Source organism: Mustelus asterias, chromosome 11, assembly GCF_964213995.1.
Source record: "Mustelus asterias chromosome 11, sMusAst1.hap1.1, whole genome shotgun sequence".
Taxonomy (NCBI): Eukaryota; Metazoa; Chordata; class Chondrichthyes; order Carcharhiniformes; family Triakidae; genus Mustelus; species Mustelus asterias.
The window spans coordinates 713095-736294 of NC_135811.1; the positions used below are offsets into that span (position 1 = coordinate 713095).

The following is a 23200-nucleotide window of genomic DNA, read 5'->3' on the forward strand; positions in this document are numbered from 1 at the left end:
ACCAGCCTGGGAGGATGTTTGTAACCTCTTAGTGTTGTGATTGCCACCTGGGCAGCAAATGTCAACGCTTAGAAATATGCACTTAACCATCCAGATCAAATCACCATTTTTGATTTGATTTATTATTGACACATGTATTAACATACAGTGAAAAGTATTGTTTTGTGTGCTATACAGACAAAGCATACTGTTCATAGAGAAGGAAAGGAGATGGTGCAGAATGTAATGTTATAGTCATAGCTAGGCTGTAGAGAAAGATCAACTTAGTGCGAGGTAGGTCCATTCAAAAGTCTGACAGCAGCAGGGAAGAAGCTGTACCTGAGTCGGTTGGTACGTGACCTCAGACTTTTGTATCTTTTTTCCGGCGGAAGAAGATGGAAGAGAGAATGTCCGAGGTGTGTGGGGTCCTTAATTATGCTGGCTACTTTGCCGAGGCAGTGGAAAGTGTAGGCAGAGTCAATGGATGGAAGGCTGGTATGTGTGATGGATTGGGCTACATTCACGCCCGTTTGTAGTTCCTTGCGGTCTTGGGCAGAGCAGGAGCCATACCAAGCTGTGATACAACCAGAAAGAATGCTTTCCACTGTAAAAGTTGGTGAGAGTCGTAGTGGACATGCCAAATTTCCTTCGTCTTCTGAGAAAGTAGAGGCGTTGGTGGGCTTTCTTAACGATAGTATCAGCATGGGGGGACCAGGACAGGTTGTTGGTGATCTGGACACCTAAAAACTTGAAGCTCTCGACCCTTTCTACTTCGTCCCCGTTGATGTAGACAGGGGATGTGGACATCTTTGACTCTCTCTCTCTTCTGACGCAGGTATTTCTAATTCAGACACAGCAACTGCAAGTTCAGCTTGCTAATGCTGTGTTTCCAAGATATGTAACTACAGTGACTGCTGCTTATTGTCCATATCCTGTCTGACAACCAGGCCTGCTGCCCCTCAAGGTTCAATATTGCCACCAGATCCGTTGTTCTGATACAGTTTATTGGGTTTTGCATAGTACTGCAGGGACTCTGAGTGAATGGATTTTGAGTGACTTAAGAGAGTTGAAATTGGGTCCCTCATTGTTGCATCAAATGGGCATTTTCCTCATTCATTGGGAGGTTACTGGTTTGTTTTGCTCTATAATAAAGTTCATCCATCCTCTGTCACAACCAGAAATGATTGACTGAGAACAAAGTAGTTAATCCCAGGCACAAAAACAGAAAACGCTGGGAAATCTCAGCAGGTCTGACTGCATCTGTGGGGAGAGAATAGAGCCAACGTTTTGAGTCTAGATAACCCTTCGTCAGAGTTGATGAAGGGTCATCCAGACTCTATTCTCTCCCCATAGATGCTATCAGACCTGCTGAGATTCTCCAGCATTTTCTGTTTTTGTTTCTGATTCCAGCATTCGGAGGCCGAATTTGGAGTATTGTGTACAGTTTTGGTCACCTAGTTACAGGAAGGATGTAAATAAGATTGAAAGAGTGCAGAGAAGGTTCACAAGGATGTTGCCGGGACTTGAGAAGCTGAGTTACAGAGAGAGATTGAATAGGTTGGGACTTTATTCCCTGGAGCGTAGAAGATTGAGGGGAGATTTGATAGAGGTGTATAAGATTTTGATGGGTATAGATAGAGTGAATGCAAGCAGGCTTTTTCCGCTGAGGCTCGGGGAGAAAAAAACCAGAGGGCATGGGTTAAGGGTGAAAGGAGAAAAGTTTAAAGGGAATATTAGGGGGGGCTTCTTCACGCAGAGAGTGGTGGGAGTGTGGAATGAGCTGCCGGATAAAGTGGTAAATGCTTTAACGCTTTTAACATTTAAGAAAAACTTGGATGGGTTCATGGATGAGGGGGGTGTGGAGGGATATGGTCCAAGTGCAGGTCAGTGGGACTGGGCATAAAATGGTTCGGCGCAGACAAGAAGGGCCAAAGGGCCTGTTTCTGAGCTGTAATTTTTCTATGGTTCTATCTGCAGTATTTTATTTTTAGTTAATCCCAGACATGGGAACCTTTGTTCCTTGTCCTTCCTTGTGCATTGCATACCACTTTAACACTGATGTGATGATAGAATGATGACCTGTGTGCCTCTGCCCATGTGCAATTAATCGCCCCTGATAATGGGTTACTGTCCAGAAGGCTGTAATTAAATTAAATAGTTGTCTCTAACTGTTGCTGTGTCTGGGATTGGACGCGTCAGTGACTTCTGAGATAGGACAGCAATCACATCTTGGGTCTGTATTTTAGCTTGGCTTCATCAGATGATTGGAGTAAACTATTCAGCAACTATAATTCTTATAGTCATCACAAAATAGTGAGATGCTGGAATTATTCGAAACAGATCAATAGCTGTTCTGCTTGGAGAACCTCACCTATTTGGATTCAGTGTTTCTGAAAAGCTTGAAGTTATTTGACCAGAAATTTCTGCGAGTGCTTCTGCTGTGGAATGACATTTTCTCTCATCCTCTCCCTCTCCTTTGCCCCTTCCCCATTTCAGATTACAGAAGCAAGTATGTGCTCGTGGAGTGAGAAACTCAATGCTGACCTCTCTGGGACCATGGATGGCAGTACCATGAAGAAATACCGACGTGAAGCTTACCACCGGTATGTAGCAGTGAATTGCTCTACCTGAGAGACATTTACTTGAGAGATGAGGCATTGACATTTGTATGTTCAGGGAGGGATACAAGTGACTGAGAGAGGCATGGGCTGCGTCAGGGAAGCCCATCCAGGTATCTTGGGCTGGGGGAATTGGCTCATAAAGACCACTTGGACACAAGGTTTCAAACAAGTCCAAGAGCATTGATCTCCAGAATTAAACAATATGGCCAGGTTATCCACAAACAGGCAACCACTGGTCACTAAGCACAGCAACAGTTGGAAGCTGAGGGATGGATTTAGCAGCACTTTGTACCATTCATCTTGGCTCAGTCAATATTCTGTGAGAACATAGAACATAGAATATTACAGCGCAGTACAGGCCCTTCGGCCCTCGATGTTGCGCCGACCAGTGAAACCAATCTAAAGCCCATCTAACCTACACTATTCCAATATCATCCATATGTTTATCCAATGACCATTTAAATGCCATTAATGTTGGCGAGTCCACTACTGTTGCAGGCAGGGCATTCCACGCCCTTACTACTCTCTGAGTGAAGAACCTACCTCTGACATCTGTCCTATATCTTTCACCCCTCTATTTAAAGCTATGTCCTCTCGTGCTAGCTATCACCATCCGAAGAAAAAGGCTCTCACTATCCATCCTATCTAATCCTCTGATCATCTTGCATGCCTTTATTAAGTCACCTCTTAACCACCTTCTCTCTAACGAAAACAACCTCAAGTCCCTCAGCCTTTCCTCATAAGACCTTCCCACCATACCAGGCAACATCCTAGTAAATCTCCTCTGCACCCTTTCCAATGCTTCCACATCCTTCCTATAATGCGGCGACCTGAACTGTACACAATACTCCAAGTGCGGCCGCACCAGAGTTTTGTACAGCTGCAACATGACCTCCTGGCTCCGAACCTCAATCCCTCTACCAATAAAAGCTAACACTCCGTATGCCTTCTTAACAACCCTATCAACCTGGGTGCCAACTTTCAGGGATCTATGCACATGGACACCGAGATCTCTCTGTTCATCCACACTACCAAGTATCTTACCATTAGCCCAGTACTCTGTAATCCTGTTACTCCTTCCAAAGTGAATCACCTCACACTTTTCCGCATTGAACTCCATTTGCCACCTCTCAGCCCAGCACTGCAGCTTATCTATGTCCCTCTGTAACCTGCCACAACCTTCCGCACTGTCCACAACTCCACCGACTTTAGTGTCATCCGCAAATTTATTAACCCATCCTTCTACGCCCTCATCCAGGTCATTTATAAAAATGACAAACAGCAGTGGCCCCAAAACAGATCCTTGCAGTACACCACTAGTAACTGAACTCCAGGATGAACATTTCCCATCAACCACCACCCTCTGTCTTCTTACAGCTAGCCAATTTCTGATCCAAACCGCTAAATCACCCTCAATCCCATGCCTCCGTATCTTCTGCAATAGCTTACTGTGGGGAACCTTATCAAACGCTTTATTGAAATCCATATACACCATCAACTGCTTTACCCTCATCCACCTCTTTGGTCACCTTCTCAAAGAACTCAATAAGGTTTGTGAGGCACGACCTACCCGTCACAAAACGATGTTGACTATCCCTAATCAAATTATTCCTTTCTCGATGATTATAAATCCTATCTCTTATAATCCTTTCCAAAACTTTGCCCACAACAGAAGTAAGGCTCACTGGTCTATAATTACCAGGGTTGTCTCGACTCCCCTTCTTGAACAAAGGAACAACATTTGCTATCCTCCAGTCTTCTGGCACTATTCCTGTAGACAATGACGACACAAAGATCAAAGCCAAAGGCTCTGCAATCTCCTCCCTAGCCTCCCAGAGAATCCTGGGATAAATCCCATCCGGCCCAGGGGACTTATCTATTTTCACACTTTCCAGAATTGCTAACACCTCCTCCTTATTAACGTCAATTCCGTCTAGTCCAATAGCCTGTATCTCAGTATTCTCCTCGACAACATTGTCTTTTTCCTGCGTGAATACTGACGAAAAATATTCATTTAGCGCCTCTCCTATCTCTTCAGACTCCACGCACAACTTCCCACTACTGTCCTTGACTGGCCCTAATCTTACCTAGTCATTCTTTTATTCCTGACATACCTATAGAAAGCTTTAGGGTTTTCCTTGATCCTACCTGCCAAAGACTTCTCATGTCCCCTCCTGGCTCCTCTTAACTCTCTCTTTAGGTCCTTCCTGGCTAACTTGTAACTCTCAAGTGCCCTAACTGAGCCTTCACGTCTCATTGAGGGTCACAGTTTTTTTTTAACTGGTCGGTGCAACATCGTGGGCCGAAGGGCCTGTTCTGCGCTGTAATGTTCTATGTTCTATCTTTACATAAGTCTCCTTCCTCTTCACAAGAGATTCAACTTCTTTCGTAAACCACGGTTCCCTCGCTCGACTACTTCCTCCCTGCCTGACAGGTACATACTTATCAAGGACACGTAGTAGCTGTTCCTTGAACAAGCATCACATTTCAATTGTGCCCATCCCCTGCAGTTTCCTTCCCCAACCTATGCATCCTAAATCTCGCCTAATCGCATCATAATTTCCTTTCCCCCAGCTATAACTCTTGCCCTTCTGTATATACCTATCCCTTTCCATCGCTAAAGTAAACATAATCGAATTGTGGTCACTATCACCAAAGTGCCCCCCTACCTCCAAATCTAACACTTGGTCTGGTTCATTACCCAGTACCAAATCCAATGTGGCCTCGCCTCTTGTTGGCCTATCTACATACTGTGTCAGGAAACCCTCCTGCACACACTGGACAAAAACCGACCCCTCTAAAGTACTTGAACTATAGCTTTTCCAGTCAATATTTGCAATGTTAAAGTCCCCCATGTCAACTACCCTGTTACTATCGCTCCTATCCAGAATCATCTTTGCAATCCTTTCCTCTACATCTCTGGAACTTTTCGGAGACCTACAGAAAACTCCCAACAGAGTGACCTCTCCTTTCCTGTTTCTAACCTCAGCCCATACTACCTCAGTAGACGAGTCCTCATCAAAAGTCGTTTTTGCCACCGTAATACTGTCCTTGACTAACAATGCCACACCTCCCCCTTTTTTACCACCTTCCCTGCTCTTACTGAAACATCTAAACCCCGGAAGGACAGCTTACCAGAATCGCTTGGCTGCAGATTATTTTCTCTGCTAAACAATCAGAAAAGAATAGCTCTGGACGTGGACTGTGATCACAGGGGAGGTTAGTGTGCGTGTGCTCAGTCAGGCGTGTGACTGTGAAATTGTGGCGAGTGAATAGTGTCTGAAGGTTATGTTGCTGAGGTTGAGTGGGCCTGTACCAGACTCTTCAAAGGGAAAGCGTTTGATTCCAGGATTAGTCAGTTCCATAGAGAGACTGCTTGTGATGTAGGAGGGACAGAATGATATGAAAATGCACGGCTGTTCACCCATAATACTTGCTGTGATACAGTGGCCTGGGCGCTGGAAGCCTGCGGTGAATCAGGACACGTATGACAGCCAGCAATTGTGGAGGACACAACCTGGTCAATCCTGCCCTCTCTCCAACATGCTCATGCATTTACTGCCTAACATGGTTTACTGAGTAGTGATCAGAAACCGTGTGAATTGGTTAATTGTATCACTGATACAGGCGCCCTACCTGAGGGCAGCTGTCACTGCAGAGACCAGGGAAGAACCTGAAACTAAAAACAGGAAGTGTTGGAAATACTCAGCAACTCTGACAACATCTGTCAGGAGAGAAACGGAATTAACGTTTCAGGTCGTGACCTTTTCGTCCTGGTTTTAATTACATCCCACCTTTTACAATTTGCCCATTGCAGGAGTGTTTGTAATAACTTCCATACAGTACTTTTTAATTAAAGAATAAACGACCATTCTAAAGGCTTTCAAAAGTGTTAAGCAGGTTTGTGATGGAGGTACAATCCGATTAATCTTCTTTGCTGGACAGCTAAACACACATTAAAATAAACCATTTTTGACCGTAATCTGAATTTAAATGTGCAAATTGAGTCTAGGGATTTGTATATAATGTAAGAAATAGGAACAGAAGTAGGCCATTCACTCCCTGATCTGCTCATTATAAATCCCACTGTGAATTGTATCCTGGTCTGGGAGACTATCATTGGGTTTGTAAACCATTTATATAACAAAAGAATGAAATCTTCCAGTCTGACATCCAATATGTGTCAAACCAGTATGGAATAAATACAGGTGTTCCATTCCTCTGATAGCTTTATATCTAAGGCATGATTGGTACCCCATTGTTCCACACAGACCAGAAAGGGTAAAACTGCATTCTTGGACTCTACTGAGTTAATGAATTTCAGTCCTGGGGGAGCAGGTGGGAGTGAGAGTCTGTACTGTCTGGGTTCACACTGACAGAACAGCTGGGTGCTTGTAGAAGCAGGAGAGAAGACATTTCCTGTATAGTGACTGGTGGTATGTGTGGTACCCAAGAAACTAGATCTGAAAAATCTTTCTATTAAGAGTATTGTTTGGAAAAATAGACAGTTGAGGACTCATAAGATGTTATAACTCAAATTAGTCAGATGATGAAGGATATAACTGGTGTGCTTATTTACAGAAACACCTACGGGGTGGCACAGTGGTTAGCACTGCTGCCTCAAATGCCAGTGACCCATGTTTAATTCCAGCCTCGGGTCATTGTCTGCGTGGAGTCTGCATGTTCTCCCCGTGTCTACGTGGGTTTCTTCCGGGCGCTCCGGTTTCCTCCCACAGTCCAAAGATGTGCGGGTTAGGTTGATTGGCCTTGCTAAATTGACCCTAGTGTCAGAGGGATTAGCAGGGTAAATATGTGGGATTACGGGAATCGGGCCTGGGTGGGATTGTGTTCAATACAGACTCGATGGGCCGAATGGCCACCTTCTGCACTGTAGGATGCTATGATATAATGTGCACTTCCAATCTAACCACAGCAGTTTCAGCCTGCTCCAAAATATATATTTACTAATTAACAAATAAAGACTGAACAAATGAAGCACAATTATCATGAAACACTTGATGGAGTTTCTGAAAACTCTGCTTCACAGGAGGAGATTTGTGGGATTTGTGGAGAGCTTGGATTAAATTGTCCTTGATTAAAGCTTGAGCAGCTCAACTGAAACACTGAACGAGTAGTTCAGTTTCACTATAATTCCAGTTTGTTAGAGCAAATATCGCAATTTCACATCGACAACAGGAAATGCAAGTTCTTCGGGCAACATTAAGCAAATGGATCTCCGTCTGAGAACACATCAAGGTCAAATCGCTACAACGTCAGAGTAAGATGAATAAGATATTTGGCCATGACATCTGCTGTGCTGCAATGGCTGTCAGCTCTGAAGGGGCAGGAGCCATTCAGGAGGGGGCCGATGGTGGGATTGGGGAGGGGCAGGGGCTGGAGTCACGGTTGTGTGGGCTGAGAGGCTCGGGCCAGGGGTTGGGGCAGGCCGAGACCTCAGTGGAGCAGTGTCCAGGGGTCGTGGTCTCGGGGTGGGGCCAGGACGGACCTGTGGGCTCAGTGAGGAGCAGAGCTGCGTGCTTGACGATAGGCCTGGCCAGAGGCTTGGGGAGGATGTGTTTTTACCCTCAATCAGCTACAAAATCAAGTTTCCTCTTTTCAAAGTGCACACACGTCAAATCTGTAACCTCTTTGTAGCAAATTCCTGATGTGTGGTGTTATCCATATGACCCCTTCATCTTTTATCGAGGACAATTCTTCAGCTTCCAATGATTAGGTTTTCTCTTCTTTCTTTCTCCTTCTCTGGCTCTTTTTCTAATACTCTCGTTCCTCTCTTCAGTTACGTTGTTTCTGTTTTCCACTTTTGCTTACTCATTTCCCTGGTAATGATGAGTTTATTTTTCATAGAAAGATAGGAAATAGGTGCAAGAGTAAACTGTTCAGCCCTTCGAACTTGCTCCACCATTCAATATAATAATGGCTGACCCTCTTTTGTTATGATCCCAGTTGATGTTATTACTGGATGAGAAGATCCCAGAATGGAACCTTGGCTCAAAGGTGGTAACTAATACTTTTTAAAAAAACGGTGGAGGAACAGAGTCGCAGAGGGAGAAAATGCATTTATTAAATATGAATAATTTGATTATAATACAATATTCCTTTACTTCCACATATCTTCACAAATATATACAGATTTCAAAGAATAATACAGGTTACACAATATATCTTAATGCTATAATGTTGTTGGTAAATACAGAGTCCCTGTAACCCAATAGGCTAACTGTGATCAGACAACATCCCACTCAAATCAAGTGATAGATGTCACCTCATCTGTGGATTTCTCCTCAAATTCCACTCTCAGGATTGTCACACAAATGTTTCCAAACTCCAGTCTCAAAGACACGCCTTCGAATCTTTCAAGCAGTGCTTTCTCTTGGCTGTTTTAGCAATACAAATGTAGATCACTTAAAACTATCTCTGCTTCTTGACACTCTCTCAAAGCCACACTTTCTTGCTCTCCCTATACCCCTTGACTCCTAGAAACTTATTTCCTCCTCAAATATATTCAGTGACTTTGCCTTCCACGGGTTCATCACCCTCTGTGAAGATGTTTCTCCTCATCTCAGTCCTACATGGCCCACCCCATATCCTGAGACTATGACCTTTTCTTCTAGATGCCCCAACCAGAGGAAACAACATCATTGCATCCAGTCTTGCCTTGTCAGAATTTTATATGTTTCAATGAGATCCCCTCCCATTCTTCTAAATTCCTATAATCCTAGTCCACCAAATGTCTCCTCATACAACAATCTTGCCTTCTCAGGAAACAGCCTCGTGAGCTTTGCTGCAATCCTTTCTTAGATAAGGAGGCTAAAACTGCACACAATACTCCAGCTGTGGTCTCCCCAAGGCCCTGTACAACTGCAGTAAGACATCCTTGCTCCTGTACTCTCATCCTCTTGCAATGAAAGCCAACATTCCATTTGCCTTCCTAACTGCTTGCTGTACCTGAATACTTGCTTTGATTGACTGGTGTACACCTAGATCCCTTTGAACAACCACATTTCCCAATCTATCACCATTTAATACTCTGCCATTCTGTTTTTCCTACCAAAGTGGATGTCCTCACACATATCCATGTTATACTGCATCTGCCATGTATTTAGAAACCTAGAAACATAGAAAACTACAGCACAAAACAGGCCCTTCGGCCCCACAAGTTGTGCCGAACATATCCCTACCTTTTAGGCCTACCTATAACCCTCCATCCTATTAAGTCCCATGTACTCATCCAGGAGTCTCTTAAAAGACCCTATTGAGTTTGCCTCCACCACCACTGACGGCAGCCGATTCCACTCGCCCACCACCCTCTGTGTGAAAAACTTCCCCCTAACATTTCCCCTGTACCTCCCCCCCAGCACCTTAAACCTGTGTCCTCTCGTAGCAGCCATTTCCACCCTGGGAAAAAGCCTCTGAGAGTCCACCCGATCTATACCTCTCAACATCTTATATACCTCTATTAGGTCTCCTCTCATCCTACGTCTCTCCAAGGAGAAAAGACCGAGCTTCCTCAGCCTATCCTCATAAGGCATACCGCTCAATCCAGGCAACATCCTTGTAAATTTCCTCTGCACCCTTTCAATCTTTTCCACATCCTTCCTGTAATGAGGCGACCAGAACTGAGCACAGTACTCCAAGTGGGGTCTGACGAGGGTCTTATATAGCTGCATCATTATCCCCGGACTCCTAAACTCAATCCCTCGATTGACAAAGGCCAGCACACCATACACCGCCTTAACCACCTCCTCCACCTGCGGGGCCGATTTTAGAGTCCTATGGACCCGGACCCCAAGGTCCTTCTGATCCTCTACCGTACTAAGAGTCTTTCCCTTTATATTGTACTCCTTCATCCCATTCGACCTGCCAAAATGGACCACTGCGTATTTATCTGGGTTGAAGTCCATCTGCCACTTCTCCGCCCAGTCTTGCATCCTATCTATGTCCCTCTGTAACTTCTGACATCCCTCCAGACTATCCACAACCCCACCAACCTTCGTGTCGTCGGTAAACCTACCAACCCATCCCTCCACTTCCTCATCCAGGTCATTTATGAAAATGACAAACAGCAAGGGTCCCAGAACAGATCCCTGGGGCACACCACTGGTGACCAACCTCCAATTAGAAAAAGACCCATCTATACACACTCTCTGCCTCCTTTGGGCAAGCCAGTTCTGGATCCACAGGGCAGCAGCCCCTTGGATCCCATGCCCTCTCACTTTTTTGAGCAGCCTTGCATGGGGGATTTTATCGAACGCCTTGCTAAAATCCATATAAACCACATCTACCGCTTTCCCTTCGTCAATGTGTTTATTCACATTTTCGAAGAACTCCACCAGGCTCGTAAGGCACGATCTGCCTTTGACAAAGCCATGCTGAGTATTCTTGAGCATACTAAACCTTTCTAAATGCTCATAAATCTTGTCCCTCAGGATCTTCTCCATCAGCTTACCAACCACTGAGGTTAGATTCACCGGTCAGTAATTTCCTGGGCTATCCCTATTCCCCTTCTTGAAAATAGGAACCACATCCACAATCCTCCAATCCTCCGGCACCTCTCCGTCTCCATCAACGACGCAAAGATCATCGCCAGAGGCTCTGCAATCTCTTCCCTCGCCTCCCACAGTAACCTGGGGTACATCCCATCCGGACCCGGCGACTTATCTATCTTGATGCCATTCAAAGATTCCAGCACAACCTCTTTGTTAAAGTCCACATACTCAATCTTTTCAGTCCACCGCAAGCCCACAGTACATCCACCCATGTCCTTCTCCTCTGTGAAAACCGAGGCAAAATACTCATTAAGCACCTCTGCCATTTCTACTGGTTCCGTACAGACTTTCCCGCCTTCACCTTTTATAGGCCCTATTCCTTCACGTCTCATCCTTTTACTCTTCACATGTTTATAGAACGCCTTAGGGTTCTCCTTAATTCTACCTGCCAAGGCCTTCTCGTGACCCCTTCTGGCTCTCCTAATTTCCTTCTTTCGTCCCTTCCTACAAGCCGTATACTCATCTCGATCCCTATCTTCGCCAAGCTCTCTGAACCTTTTGTACGCTTTCCTTTTCTTCTCGACAAGGTCCCGCACAGCTTTCGTGCACCACGGTTCCTTTAACCTACCAACTCCTCCCTGTCTGCTCGGAACATTGTCCTGTAGAACCCTAGACAGACATTCCTTGAAAAACTGCCACCTCTCTTCAGTCGATTTCCCCGAGAATACTTCCTTCCAATTCACTCCTCTAATTTGCTGCCTTATGTCTTCATATTTCCCCTTACTCCATATAAACGCTTTCCGAGCTTGCCTGATCCTCTCTTTTTCCAATGCAAGCATAAAGGAGATAGAGTTATGATCGCTATCCCCAAGATGCCCTCCCACTGAGAGATCTAACACCTGTCCAGGCTCATTGGTCAGTATCAGATCAAGTACAGCCTCTCCTCTTGTAGGCTTGTCCACATGCTGTGTCAGGAAACCCTCCTGAACACACCTAATGAACTCCTCCCCATCCAATCCCCTTACCCTCGGGATATTCCAATCTATGTTTGGGAAATTAAAGTCTCCCATCACAATAACTCTGCTATTATTGCAACTCTCCAGGATCTGTTTCCCTATCTGCTCCTCCACCTCCCTGTCACTATTGGGTGGCCTATAGAAAACTCCCAGCAAAGTGATCGACCCCTTCCCACTCCGAACTTCCACCCACAGAGACTCTGTAGACAATCCCTCCACAGCATACACCTTCTCTACAGCTGTGACACTATTCCTGATCAGCAGTGCCATTCCACCCCCTCTCTTGCCTCCCTCCCTGTCCTTCCTGAAACATTTGAATCCCGGCACCTGTAGAATCCAGTCCTGTCCCTGAGACATCCAAGTCTCCGTAATGGCCACCACATCACACTTCCAGGCATCGATCCACACTCTGAGCTCATCCCCTTTATTCACTATACTCCTGGCATTAAAGTAAACACATCTCAATCCTTTGGTCTGAGCTCTCCCCTTCTCAATCCCCCGTCCATCCTCCCTCTTGCACCGTCTATAACCCTTCTCTGTTTGCGAGCTAAGTTCCTCGCTCCCAGTCACCTCGTCTCGATCCCCTCCCCCCAACCTATCTAGTTTAAACTCTCCCCAGTAGCCTTAGCCCACTCAATTTGTCTAAATCGCCTTGAAGTCTCTTTACATCCTCCTCACCACTTACATTTGCACCTAGTTTTATGTTGTCAGCAAACTTAGAAAAATTGCATTTGTTTCTTTCATCCAAATTATTGATGTATATTGTGAATAGCTGGGTCCAACAATTGATACCTAAGTTACCCTACTCATCACCACCTGTCATTCTGAAAAGATCCATTTAATCCTATTCTGTTTCCTGTCTGCTAACCAATTCTCAAACCATGCCAAGATATTACTCCCAATGCCATGCACTTTAATTTTACACACTAATCTCTTAAGTGGGACTTTATCAAAATCTTTCTGAAAACCGAAATACATCACATCCATTGGTTCATCCTTACCTATTCTACTAGTTGGGTCCTTAAAAAAAACTCCAGTAGGTTTGTCAAACATAATTTCCCTTTCACAAATTCCTCTTGTCTTTGTCTAATCCAGTTGATATTTTCTAAGTGTCCTGTTATCACTTCCTTTATAATAGACTCTAGTATTTTCCCCACTACTGATGTTTTCTCCCTTTCTCCTTTTTTAAGTAGTGGGGTTCCATTTCCTACCCTCGAGTCTGCCGGAACTATTCCAGAATCTACGGAATTTTGGAAGTTGACGACCAACACATCCACTATTTCCATGGCGACCTCCTTTCGAACCCTGGGCTGTAGATTATCAGTGCCTGGGGGTTTATCGGCTTTCAGTCCCAGTAATTCCTCTATCAGTTTTTTTTACTAAAACTAATTTAGTACAATTCCTCCTTCTCACTAGACTCTTGGTTGTTTAGCGTTTCTGGGAAGTTATTTGTGTCTTCCTCCATGAAGACAGAACTAAAATAGTTGTTTAATTACTCTGCCGTTTCCTTGTTCTCTATTATAAATTCTCCTGTTTTGGACTAAGGGATACACATTTGCCTTCACTAATGTTTTTCTTTTTCAGAGTGTTTGTTAATCGTAGTTTGGCAATGGAGAAGATTAAATGCTTTGGATTTGACATGGACTACACCCTAGCAGGTGAGCAATGCTAGTTTGAGTGGAATTCCTCGATTTATGTTCTATTTGCTGTCTAATTCCGAGAGTGCTGATCAAGTGCAGTGTATCTAACTATTACATTTTCCCCCTAATTCTATTCCCCCCTGCCACTTTCGGGGTTCTAGGAGTTCTGGCCAGAGTTCAGAGACCAGACTTCATGTGTGAGCCTCGGCGGTGAGTGTTGACAGGCTGTAGTGACTATAACAGCTGAGTCTGTCTGTCCTCCATAACATTGACACAGAACGGGTTCCAGCAGGAGCCTGAATCCTGACTGATTACCTTCGATGCAAAGACACGGGGCATAATTATAACCCAAACTGCTGTTGTAGCTGACAGCTTGAAGACCACATTCAAGTGGATGGAATGAAGTGACCTCCCCAGGACTCTACATTTAAATGAAAAAGACTGATGTGTGAATCCAGAGGTCAGGGAGGAATGGGGAGGATCAGGCCCTGGTTGCAGAGGATTTGGTCCTACACGTGGAAGTAAACAGGTGGGAAAATTGGATGACCTTTCTTGTTCTGATAAACATCGTAGCTACAACAGTCTGAGTATGTACGCAGTGCAGCCAGTCCTGAGCCAATATCAGAAGGATCGTCCCACTCCCTGAAGCTGCCAACTGCTCCCAGATTGCTTTGCATTCACTCGCACCAGCTGTGCTGTTTCCTAATCTCTTCCTAGCAAAGCCATTTAAACAAAACTGTAGACAGTGTTTCCTGCAGCGTCAGGGGATTTCTGACTCCGTTCTTGGAATTAGTGAAATGCAGGGGCCTCATTATTGGCAGCAACAGAGGAATTCATACAGAAGGAATGCTGCTGTGTAGAGACCTGTACTTGGTGTTCAGATACATCATAGCTTTGATCTAGCTAACCATGTCACAGTAGTAGCTGACAATCTGACCTTGGTATGGAGTACCAACCTGTTCATCCCAGAATAATTGCTATCAGATCATGCTTCCTCCATGCTGCTTTCACAGCTACCTATGAACATACGATTTCAGAGTTGGAGGAGACCACTCAGCCCCTTCAGCCTGCTTTGTCATTCTATACGATCAAGGCTGATCAGATAATAACTCCCACCTATCTCCAACAATCTTTCACCCCCTCGCTAATCAAGAATCTATCTACCTTTGCCTTAAAAATATTCAAAGACTCTTTCCACTGCTTTTGAGGAAGAGTTCCAAAGACTCAATACCTGCGAAGAAAAAAAACTCCTCGTCTCTGTCTTAAATGGAAAATGCCTTAATGTTTTTAAACAGCGACCCCCTAGTTCTAGATTCTGCTGTAAGAGGAAACATCTCCATATCCACTCTGTCAAAGCCCCTCTTACTAATATACACTCCAATGGACATAAGCCTAGCTTGTCCAACCTTTCTTCAAACGACAACACGCTCATACCTAGTCTAGTAAACCTTCTCTGAACTGCTTCCAATGCATCTAAATCCTTCCTTGGATAAGAAGACCCATACAGTGCACAGTATTCCAGATGTGGTTTCACCAATGCCCTGCACAACTGCGGCACAACCTCCTTACTTTTGTATTGAATTCCCTCTCAATAAATGATAACGATGACATTAACCTTAATAACTTGCTGTATCTGCCTTTTGTCCCTTTGCATCTCGGAGTTCTGCACTCTCTCACCATTTAGATAATGCCCTTCCTTTTTATTCTTCCTGCCAAAATAGACAATTTCACATTTACATCCATTATACTTCATTTACCAATCCTTTGTCCACTCATCCAACCTCTCTATGTCCCTTTGTAGTCTTCTTATGTCCTTTCACAATTTACTTTCCTACTTATCTTTATGTTATCAGCAAATTTGGCAACTATACATTTTGTCCCTTCATCCAAGTGCTTTATAAACATTGTAAAAAGTTTGAGGCCCCAGCACTGATCCCTGTGGTTCACCAAATTTACATCCTTCCTCCCATTTATGTCTCTATTTCCGGTTAGCTAGCCAATCATCTATCCCTACATTATTAGCTTTTTTTCAGTTATAACCTTTGATGCGGCACCTTATTAATTACCTTTTGGAAATCTAAGCCCAGTACATCCATTGGTTCCCCTTTATCCACAGCCCATGTAACTCCTTCAAATAACTCCAATTAATTAGTTAAACATGATTTCCCTTTCACAAACCCATGTTGACTTTGCCTTAAGTTCTCTGCCATAGCATCTTTAATAATGAGTTCTAACATTTCCCTGTGACAGATGTTAACCTGTAATTTTCTACTTTGTCTCGCTCCCTTTTGAAATAGCATTTGCTATTTTCGAATCTAACAAAAGCTTTCCTGTACCTGGAGAATTTTGGAAAATTAAAACCCACGCATCAACTATTTCAGGAGTCACTTCTTTTAAGACCCTAGAATGAAGTCCATCAGGAACTGGGGATTTGTCAGTCCACAGCTCCAACAATTTGCTCAGTACCGCTTCCCCGGTGATTACAATTTTTCTGAGTTCCTCCCTCCCACTTCCTGATTTACAGCTATTTCTGGGATGATAATTCTATCATCTAGAATACAGACCTATGCAATATACCTGTTAACTTCATCTGGCATCTCCTTATTTTCCATTATTAATTCCCCAGACTAACTTTCTGTAGGACCAACGTTCACTTTGTTAGCTCTTTTCTTATTTAAATATTTATAAAAACTTTTTCGATCTGCCTTTATATTTTTGGCTAACTTTCTCTAATGTTCCCTTTTTTCATAAGTCTTTTTAAGTTTTATACTGTCTTTAATTGTATCCTGAAACTCTCTGCATGCGTCCCCTAACAGCGCTGAGGATGTACCTCCACTTCACGGACTACAGCAAAGTCAGCTCAGCACCACCTTCTCAAGGGCAATTAAGGATGGGCAATAAATGCTGGTCCAGCCAGTGGCACACTCATCCCATGATTGAATGAATTAAAAAATATATTTTTTAGTTAACCACGCTAGGAATTTTTCTTTCTCATTGGAATGTATCTATTCTGCGTATTCTGAAATATCCCTTAAACTGTCTGCCACTGCAACTATCTTGACCTATCCCTTAACCTCCTTTAGTTTGCTTTAGCTAATTCTGCAGTCATACCCTCCTAATTGCCCTTAATTAAGTTTAAAATATTAGTCTTGGATATCCTCTTCTCTCCCTCAAACTGAATGTAAGATTCAATCATATTATGATTGCTGCCTCCTGGAGGCTCCTTCGCTGAGGTTATCGCTGAGAGTATAGCCTGCCCTTTGGCTTCAGAACTTGCTGTTCTTAGAAGCTATCTTGAAGACATTCTATGAACTCCTCATCAAGGTTATCTTTGCCCATCTGATTTTTCCAGTCTGTATGTAAATTTAATTGCCCATGATTATCACTATCTTTCTGACAAGTTCCCATTTTTCCTTCATTTATATTCTCTCCTACTTCATACACCTCTCACACAAGTGACTTCTTGCCTTTTTCATTTCTCATCTCAACTCAAACCACTTCTACATTCTCGTTTCCTGAACTTGTGTCATCCCTCTCTAATCTACTAATACCATCACTAATTAACAGAGTCGCCTCTTCACCTTTTCCTTCCACCCTGTCTTTCCTAAATATCATGTAAACTTCAATATTCAGGTCCCAAACTGCCATCCTGTAGCCATGGCTAGCAGATCATACTTATTTCCGTTTGCACCCAGTTCATCTGTTTTGTTTTGAATTTTTGAAAATTAATTTATAGGATATGGGCATCATTAGCTAGGCTGACATTTGTTGCCCATCCCTAATTGTCCTGGAGAAAGTGATGGTGCCTTCTGCATGCATTCTGAAACAGAGCCTTTAGCTTTATCCTTTTAGTATTTTGGTAACTTCTAGCCTTATATGCTGATTTTCTCTTAGATTTGTACCCACTGTCCCTTCCTATCATGGTCATAGAGTCATAGAGGTTTACAGCATGGAAACAGGCCCTTTGGCTCAACTTGTCCATGCCGCCCTTTTTTTTAAAAACCCCTAAGCTAGTCCCAATTTCCCGCATTTGGCCCATATCCCTCTATACCCATCGCACCCATGAAACTATCTAAATGCTTTTTAAAAGATAAAATTGTACCCGCCTCTACTACTACCTCTGGCAGCTTGTTCCAGACACTCACCACCCTCTGTGTGAAAAAATTGCCCCTCTGGACACTTTTGTATCTCTCCCCTCTCACCTTAAACCTATGCCCGCTAGTTTTAGACCTTTGGGAAAAGATATTGACTATCCAGCTGATCTGTGCCCCTCATAATTTTATAGACCTCTATAAGATCACCCCTCAGCCTCCTACGCTCCAGAGAAAAAAGTCCCAGTCTATCCAGCCTCTCCTTATAACTCAATCCATCACGTCCCGGTAGCATCCTAGTAAATCTTTTCTGCACTCGTTCTAGTTTAATAATATCCTTTCTATAATAGGGTGACCAGAATTGCATACAGTATTCCAAGTGTAGCCTTACCAATGTCTTGTACAACTTTAACAAGACGTCCCAACTCCTGAATTCAATGTTCTGACCGATGAAACCAAGCATGCCGAATGCCGCCTTCACCACTCTGTCCACCTGTGACTCCACTTTCAAGGAGCCATGAATATGTACTCCAAGATCTCTTTCTTCTGTAACTCTCCCCAACGCCCTACCATTAACTGAGTAAGTCCTGCCCTGGTTCAATCTACCAAAATGCATCACCTTGCATTTATCTAAATTAAACTCCATCTGCCATTCATCAGCCCACTGGCCCAATTGCTCAAGATCCCGTTGCAATTGGAGATAACTTTCTTCACTGTCCACTGTGCCACCAATCTTCGTGTCATCTGAAAACTTACTGACCATGCCTCCTATATTCTCATCCAAATCATTAACATAAATGACAAATAACAGTGGACCCAGCATTGATCCCTGAGGCACAGCAATGGTCACAGGCCTCCAGTTTGAAAAACAATTCTCTACAACCACCCTCTGGCGTCTATTTATCATTTCCCATATTAGTACCTTTCTCCCTCCCCTTGTCTCTACTCTTTGGTTTATTGCATGTTCCCAAATTTGGTCCCTTACACAAAACCCTGTCTACTTTCCTAGTTATGTGGCTCGCTAGAACACCAGCCCCAGTACAGGTGCCAGTGCCCCACAAACTGGCCAAGCTCCTCATACTGACTTTACGAAACCTCCTTCCTTGTTCTGCCCATGTCATTGATTCCTACATAGACCACAAAAATAAATGCTTCCCCCTCCACTGCAAGTTCCTCCCCAGGCCAGAGCAGATGTCCTGAACCCTGGCACCGGGCAGGCAGGGTGGGTTTTAACAAAAAGAAAAGATGTGGTTTGCAACTTAAGATCCAATCTAACTTCTAACAGGTTTATTCTGGGACCTCTTGCCTCTACAGAGTACAAACCTGAAAGTGAAACAGCATCCTCTGCAACATCCAAATGGCATCACCATCAAATTATGTGATCAGTTTTTAAAACAACCTGCAACCCAATAGTTTAACATCCCTCCCTCTTTATTTCTGTTGTCATGACACCAAATTATTATGCTGTTATGCATAGGATCAGTAATACTCTGGACACAGTTCTGTACATCTTTAATCATTATACACAGTCAATAAGAAAGTTGATCAGGAGGATGTCTATTCCTCTTTGGTCGCATATGACTTTCTGGAAATTGCCTGTTCTTGACCCAAGAGGTATGATTTGGAACTTCAGTAGACACTTCTTTTCTTGGAATCATTCTCGTGTGGTATGATAGCGTAGACACAATCATCAAGCAACTCGGATTTAACTAAGTCTTCCATTGTAGTATTCACAACACTAGGGAATAAAGAAGTTGTTACTTCTGGAGATTATTCTGAGAAACCATTTCGAGATGGCAAACGTTGCTCAGCAAGGCGTCGCCAAACTAGTTCATCTTTGGTTTGAACCGTGTAAGAAATTGGACTTATTTCTGCTAACGCTGGCTGGTAGCCATTTCCCACTCCTGACAGAATTACACAGTAATACTCAATCTCCATGTTGGAATGTGCATTATTTTATCCTTGTGTCTCATAGAATCATAGAAACCCTACAGTGCAGAAGGAGGCCATTTGGCCCATCGAGTCTGCACCGACCACAATCCCACCCAGCCCCTACCCCCATATCCCTACATATTTACCCGCTAATCCCTCTAACCTACACATCTCAGGACACTGAGGGGCAATTTTAGCATGGCCAATCAACCTAACCCGCACATTTTTGGGCTGTGGGAGGAAACCGGAGCACCCGGAGGAAACCCACACAGACACGAGGAGAATGTGCAAACTCCACACACAGTGACCCAAACCGGGAATCGAACCCAGGTCCCTGGAGCTGTGAAGCAGCAGTGCTCACCACTGTGCTACCGTGCCGCCCCCACGTCTAGCAACTTTAGATTGTTGTTGACACTCTACTTTTGCTGAGGTTTCTGGAGGTAACAAGTCAAACGTAGTTCCCAATTTTCTCTTAATTAAGGTGAACTTTGGGTAGTCGCATGAATAGTGTTTCTATAAGATACCAAAAAACAGTTCACATGACGTGATAATGAACCTCGCTCTTTTGAAGCTTTTAAAGAATGTTTCAAGGATTGAATGAATCTTTCAGCAAATCCATTGGCTATGGATAAGGTGCAGATTTTATATGATGAACACCATTTACTTTGAGATAATCCTCAAATTCTTGTGAAGTAAACTGTGAACAATTATCGCTAACCATCTGTTCCAGTTTATCAAATCTTGCAAACAGTTCTTTGAGTCTTTCGATGGTTTATTCAGTTGTAGGAACTCCCGTGATAACTTCTGGTAACTTTGAGTGTGCATCAATTATGACAAAGAACATGTAGCCCTCCAGTGCCCCAGCAAAACCTACATGTAATCATTGCAATGGCATTTTAGGCCATTCCCAAGGATTTAAAGGAGACAGCGGTGGTCTATTTTGTATTCCCGCACAGGATTGACACTGCACCGCCTTTTCTTCAATCTGAGCATCCAGATCCGGCCTCCAAAAATAACAATGTACTAATTCCTTCATCTGAACTATACCAGGATGTCGCTCATGTAGTTGTTCAAGAACTTTTCACTCAGACAAGGAGGAATGATCCCTCGGAATCCCCACAATAGACACCACCTTGGACGGTCAACTCAAGCTTTCTTGAGACATCTGGTTTCCAATTAAGATGTGTACGATGCATTCCAGCTTCGTCCATTTCAAACCATATCCATCACCTTCCCCATCACAGGATCATTTCTGATCTTGAGAAGCTGTCACAGGCAAATGATCAACTAGTGGAAAAATAAAAAATATTAGCAAGACTAATTGGTGGCATCTGCTCAATAGCTATATGTAAATGTGATAGTGCACCAGCATGGCACTCTGATTGACGATACTTTATATCCTATGAATATGCAGATTAGATCACCTTGCACTTACTTGATAATATTTAATCAGTGTGAAGACTTAATACATTATTGTTTATCCATGTTATCATGGTCCAGCCTGTTCCTGTGGCTCTATATCACTCCCTTTTCCTAGTCCCAGATGTCTGATTTAATGAATTTGCCCAGACGAATGGCCTTGGAGCTTATCTGATAAGAAGACTTGTTTTTCATAGCAGCTTGTGTGATTTTTAAACTTGTGTGATTGTTAACCCTTTCAATCTCCCAAATGGAGCTGGAAAATTACCATGGATGATATGGAGAGCTGGTTTTAAAGGGAGATGTTTTTGTTGGTATGTAGTCTTAGAAATTAAAGATACAGTATCAACCACTATTCCAATATGTTGTCCACTTAGATTCTGGGGGATTCTGAAGTTATGGGATTCACCCTGTATGGATACGACGTTCAGTTGGAGCTTTTCATTATATTCCTGAACATTCTCTTCTTCACAGTCGTAATTCTTTTCTTCCAAGTTGTAAATTCTTTTTGTTGAAGGCAACTTACACTTCTTCTTGAAGGTACCCAGCTATTCTGAATATTCTTCTCGGGGGAAGCTGGCATAGCCCAACAAGCTTTTACAATGTGACCCATTTTGCCACAATTCTTGCATTGACTCTCCTTGCTCCATATTCAGTCACGAATGGTCCATTTTGGCATATCTGTGACATGCTTGTTGCTGTTTTGACGACATATGGGCAGTTCCCAACTTCTGAATCTTCATTCCTGCACCAAACTGTCTGTTAAGCAATCTTGAAGAATATCTTCTAATGACTTGCCAAACTCACAATGTCTTTTTGAAGTTGCCACAAACTGAGCAACACTTTTGCCTTCCACTTGAGTCCTTTGGTGGAACCTGAATCATTCCACTATTACCAATGGCTTTGGAGAGTATTGCTCTTCAAGGATCTTTGTCAAGTCAACGCAAGTTTTGGTCCCTGACTTTGCTGGATGAACCAAGTTCCAGAGCAAATTTGGGTACAATGTAGTCTGTTGCTTCATTTGCCAGTAATACAGATCTAAATAGTTGAGGACTCGGCACTGATGTCCAAGGCACTCCATTAGTTGCAGTTTGCCATTTGACCTATTTAGCCCAAGAATGGCACAGTGGCTAGCACTGCTGCCTCAGGCCAGGGACCCAAGTTTGATTCCGGCCTCGGGCGATAGTCTGTTTGCACATTCTCTCCCAGTGTCTGTGTGGGTTTCCTCCAAGTGCTCCGGTTTCCTCCCACAGTCAAAACATGTGCAGATTAGGTTGATTGGCTATGCTAAATTGGCCCTTGGTGTCAGGGGGATTTGCAGGGTAAATATGTGGGGTTACGGGGAGAGGGCCTGGGTGGGATTATTATCAGTGCAGGTTCGATGGGTCGAATGGTCTCCTGCACTGTAGGGATTCTATGATTCTATTTTCTGTTAGTTAGTCAATCTTGTATCCTTGTAAATATATCACCTCGAACAGCATGAGCTTTATCTTGTGCAGTAACTTTATGTGGCGACTTGTTGAATGCCTTTTGCAAAGCAAAATATACTACATCTACTGTTTCTCCTGTATCTAGCCTGCTTTTTTTGCATATTCAAAGAACTCTAATCAATGCACTCACTATCTTTGCAGTCACTCCCTTTAAGACCCACTGGGTGCAGGGCCCCCCGTCCAGGGGTTTTGTCAATTCCTCAAGCTGCAGATGTGGTTGCTGTGGAACACACTGGTGTCCAAATGCTCCAGCTGCAACATATCACCCGCTCCGCCATCTTTATTGATTCTGATTTCACTAATTAATTTTTAAGTTTAGAAATATCACTCAGCTGCCGTCTGAGGTTATACCAAGTATTTTAATTAGTTAAGCTATAAACTTAAATGCAATCCCTATTTCCCCAGTACCACTTTATTCTGCTAAATGTGGGCAGAAGTTTAAAGACTTAAAAACTCCCCAACCACTTCCCTGCTCACATCATTGTAACCTGAACACACTAATTTC

General features: G+C 43.5%; 1 protein-coding gene across 1 annotated transcript in view; it reads left to right on the plus strand.

Moving 5' to 3' along the window:
* nt5c2a (5'-nucleotidase, cytosolic IIa) overlaps nt 1-23200 on the plus strand; it is a 143564-nt gene that overhangs the window by 41598 nt on the left and 78766 nt on the right. Inside the window, exons 3-4 of the mRNA XM_078222973.1 lie at nt 2476-2582; nt 13708-13781. Coding sequence (XP_078079099.1) covers nt 2491-2582; nt 13708-13781 — 166 coding nt within the window. The 5' untranslated portion in view covers nt 2476-2490. The remainder of the gene's footprint in view (nt 1-2475; nt 2583-13707; nt 13782-23200) is intronic.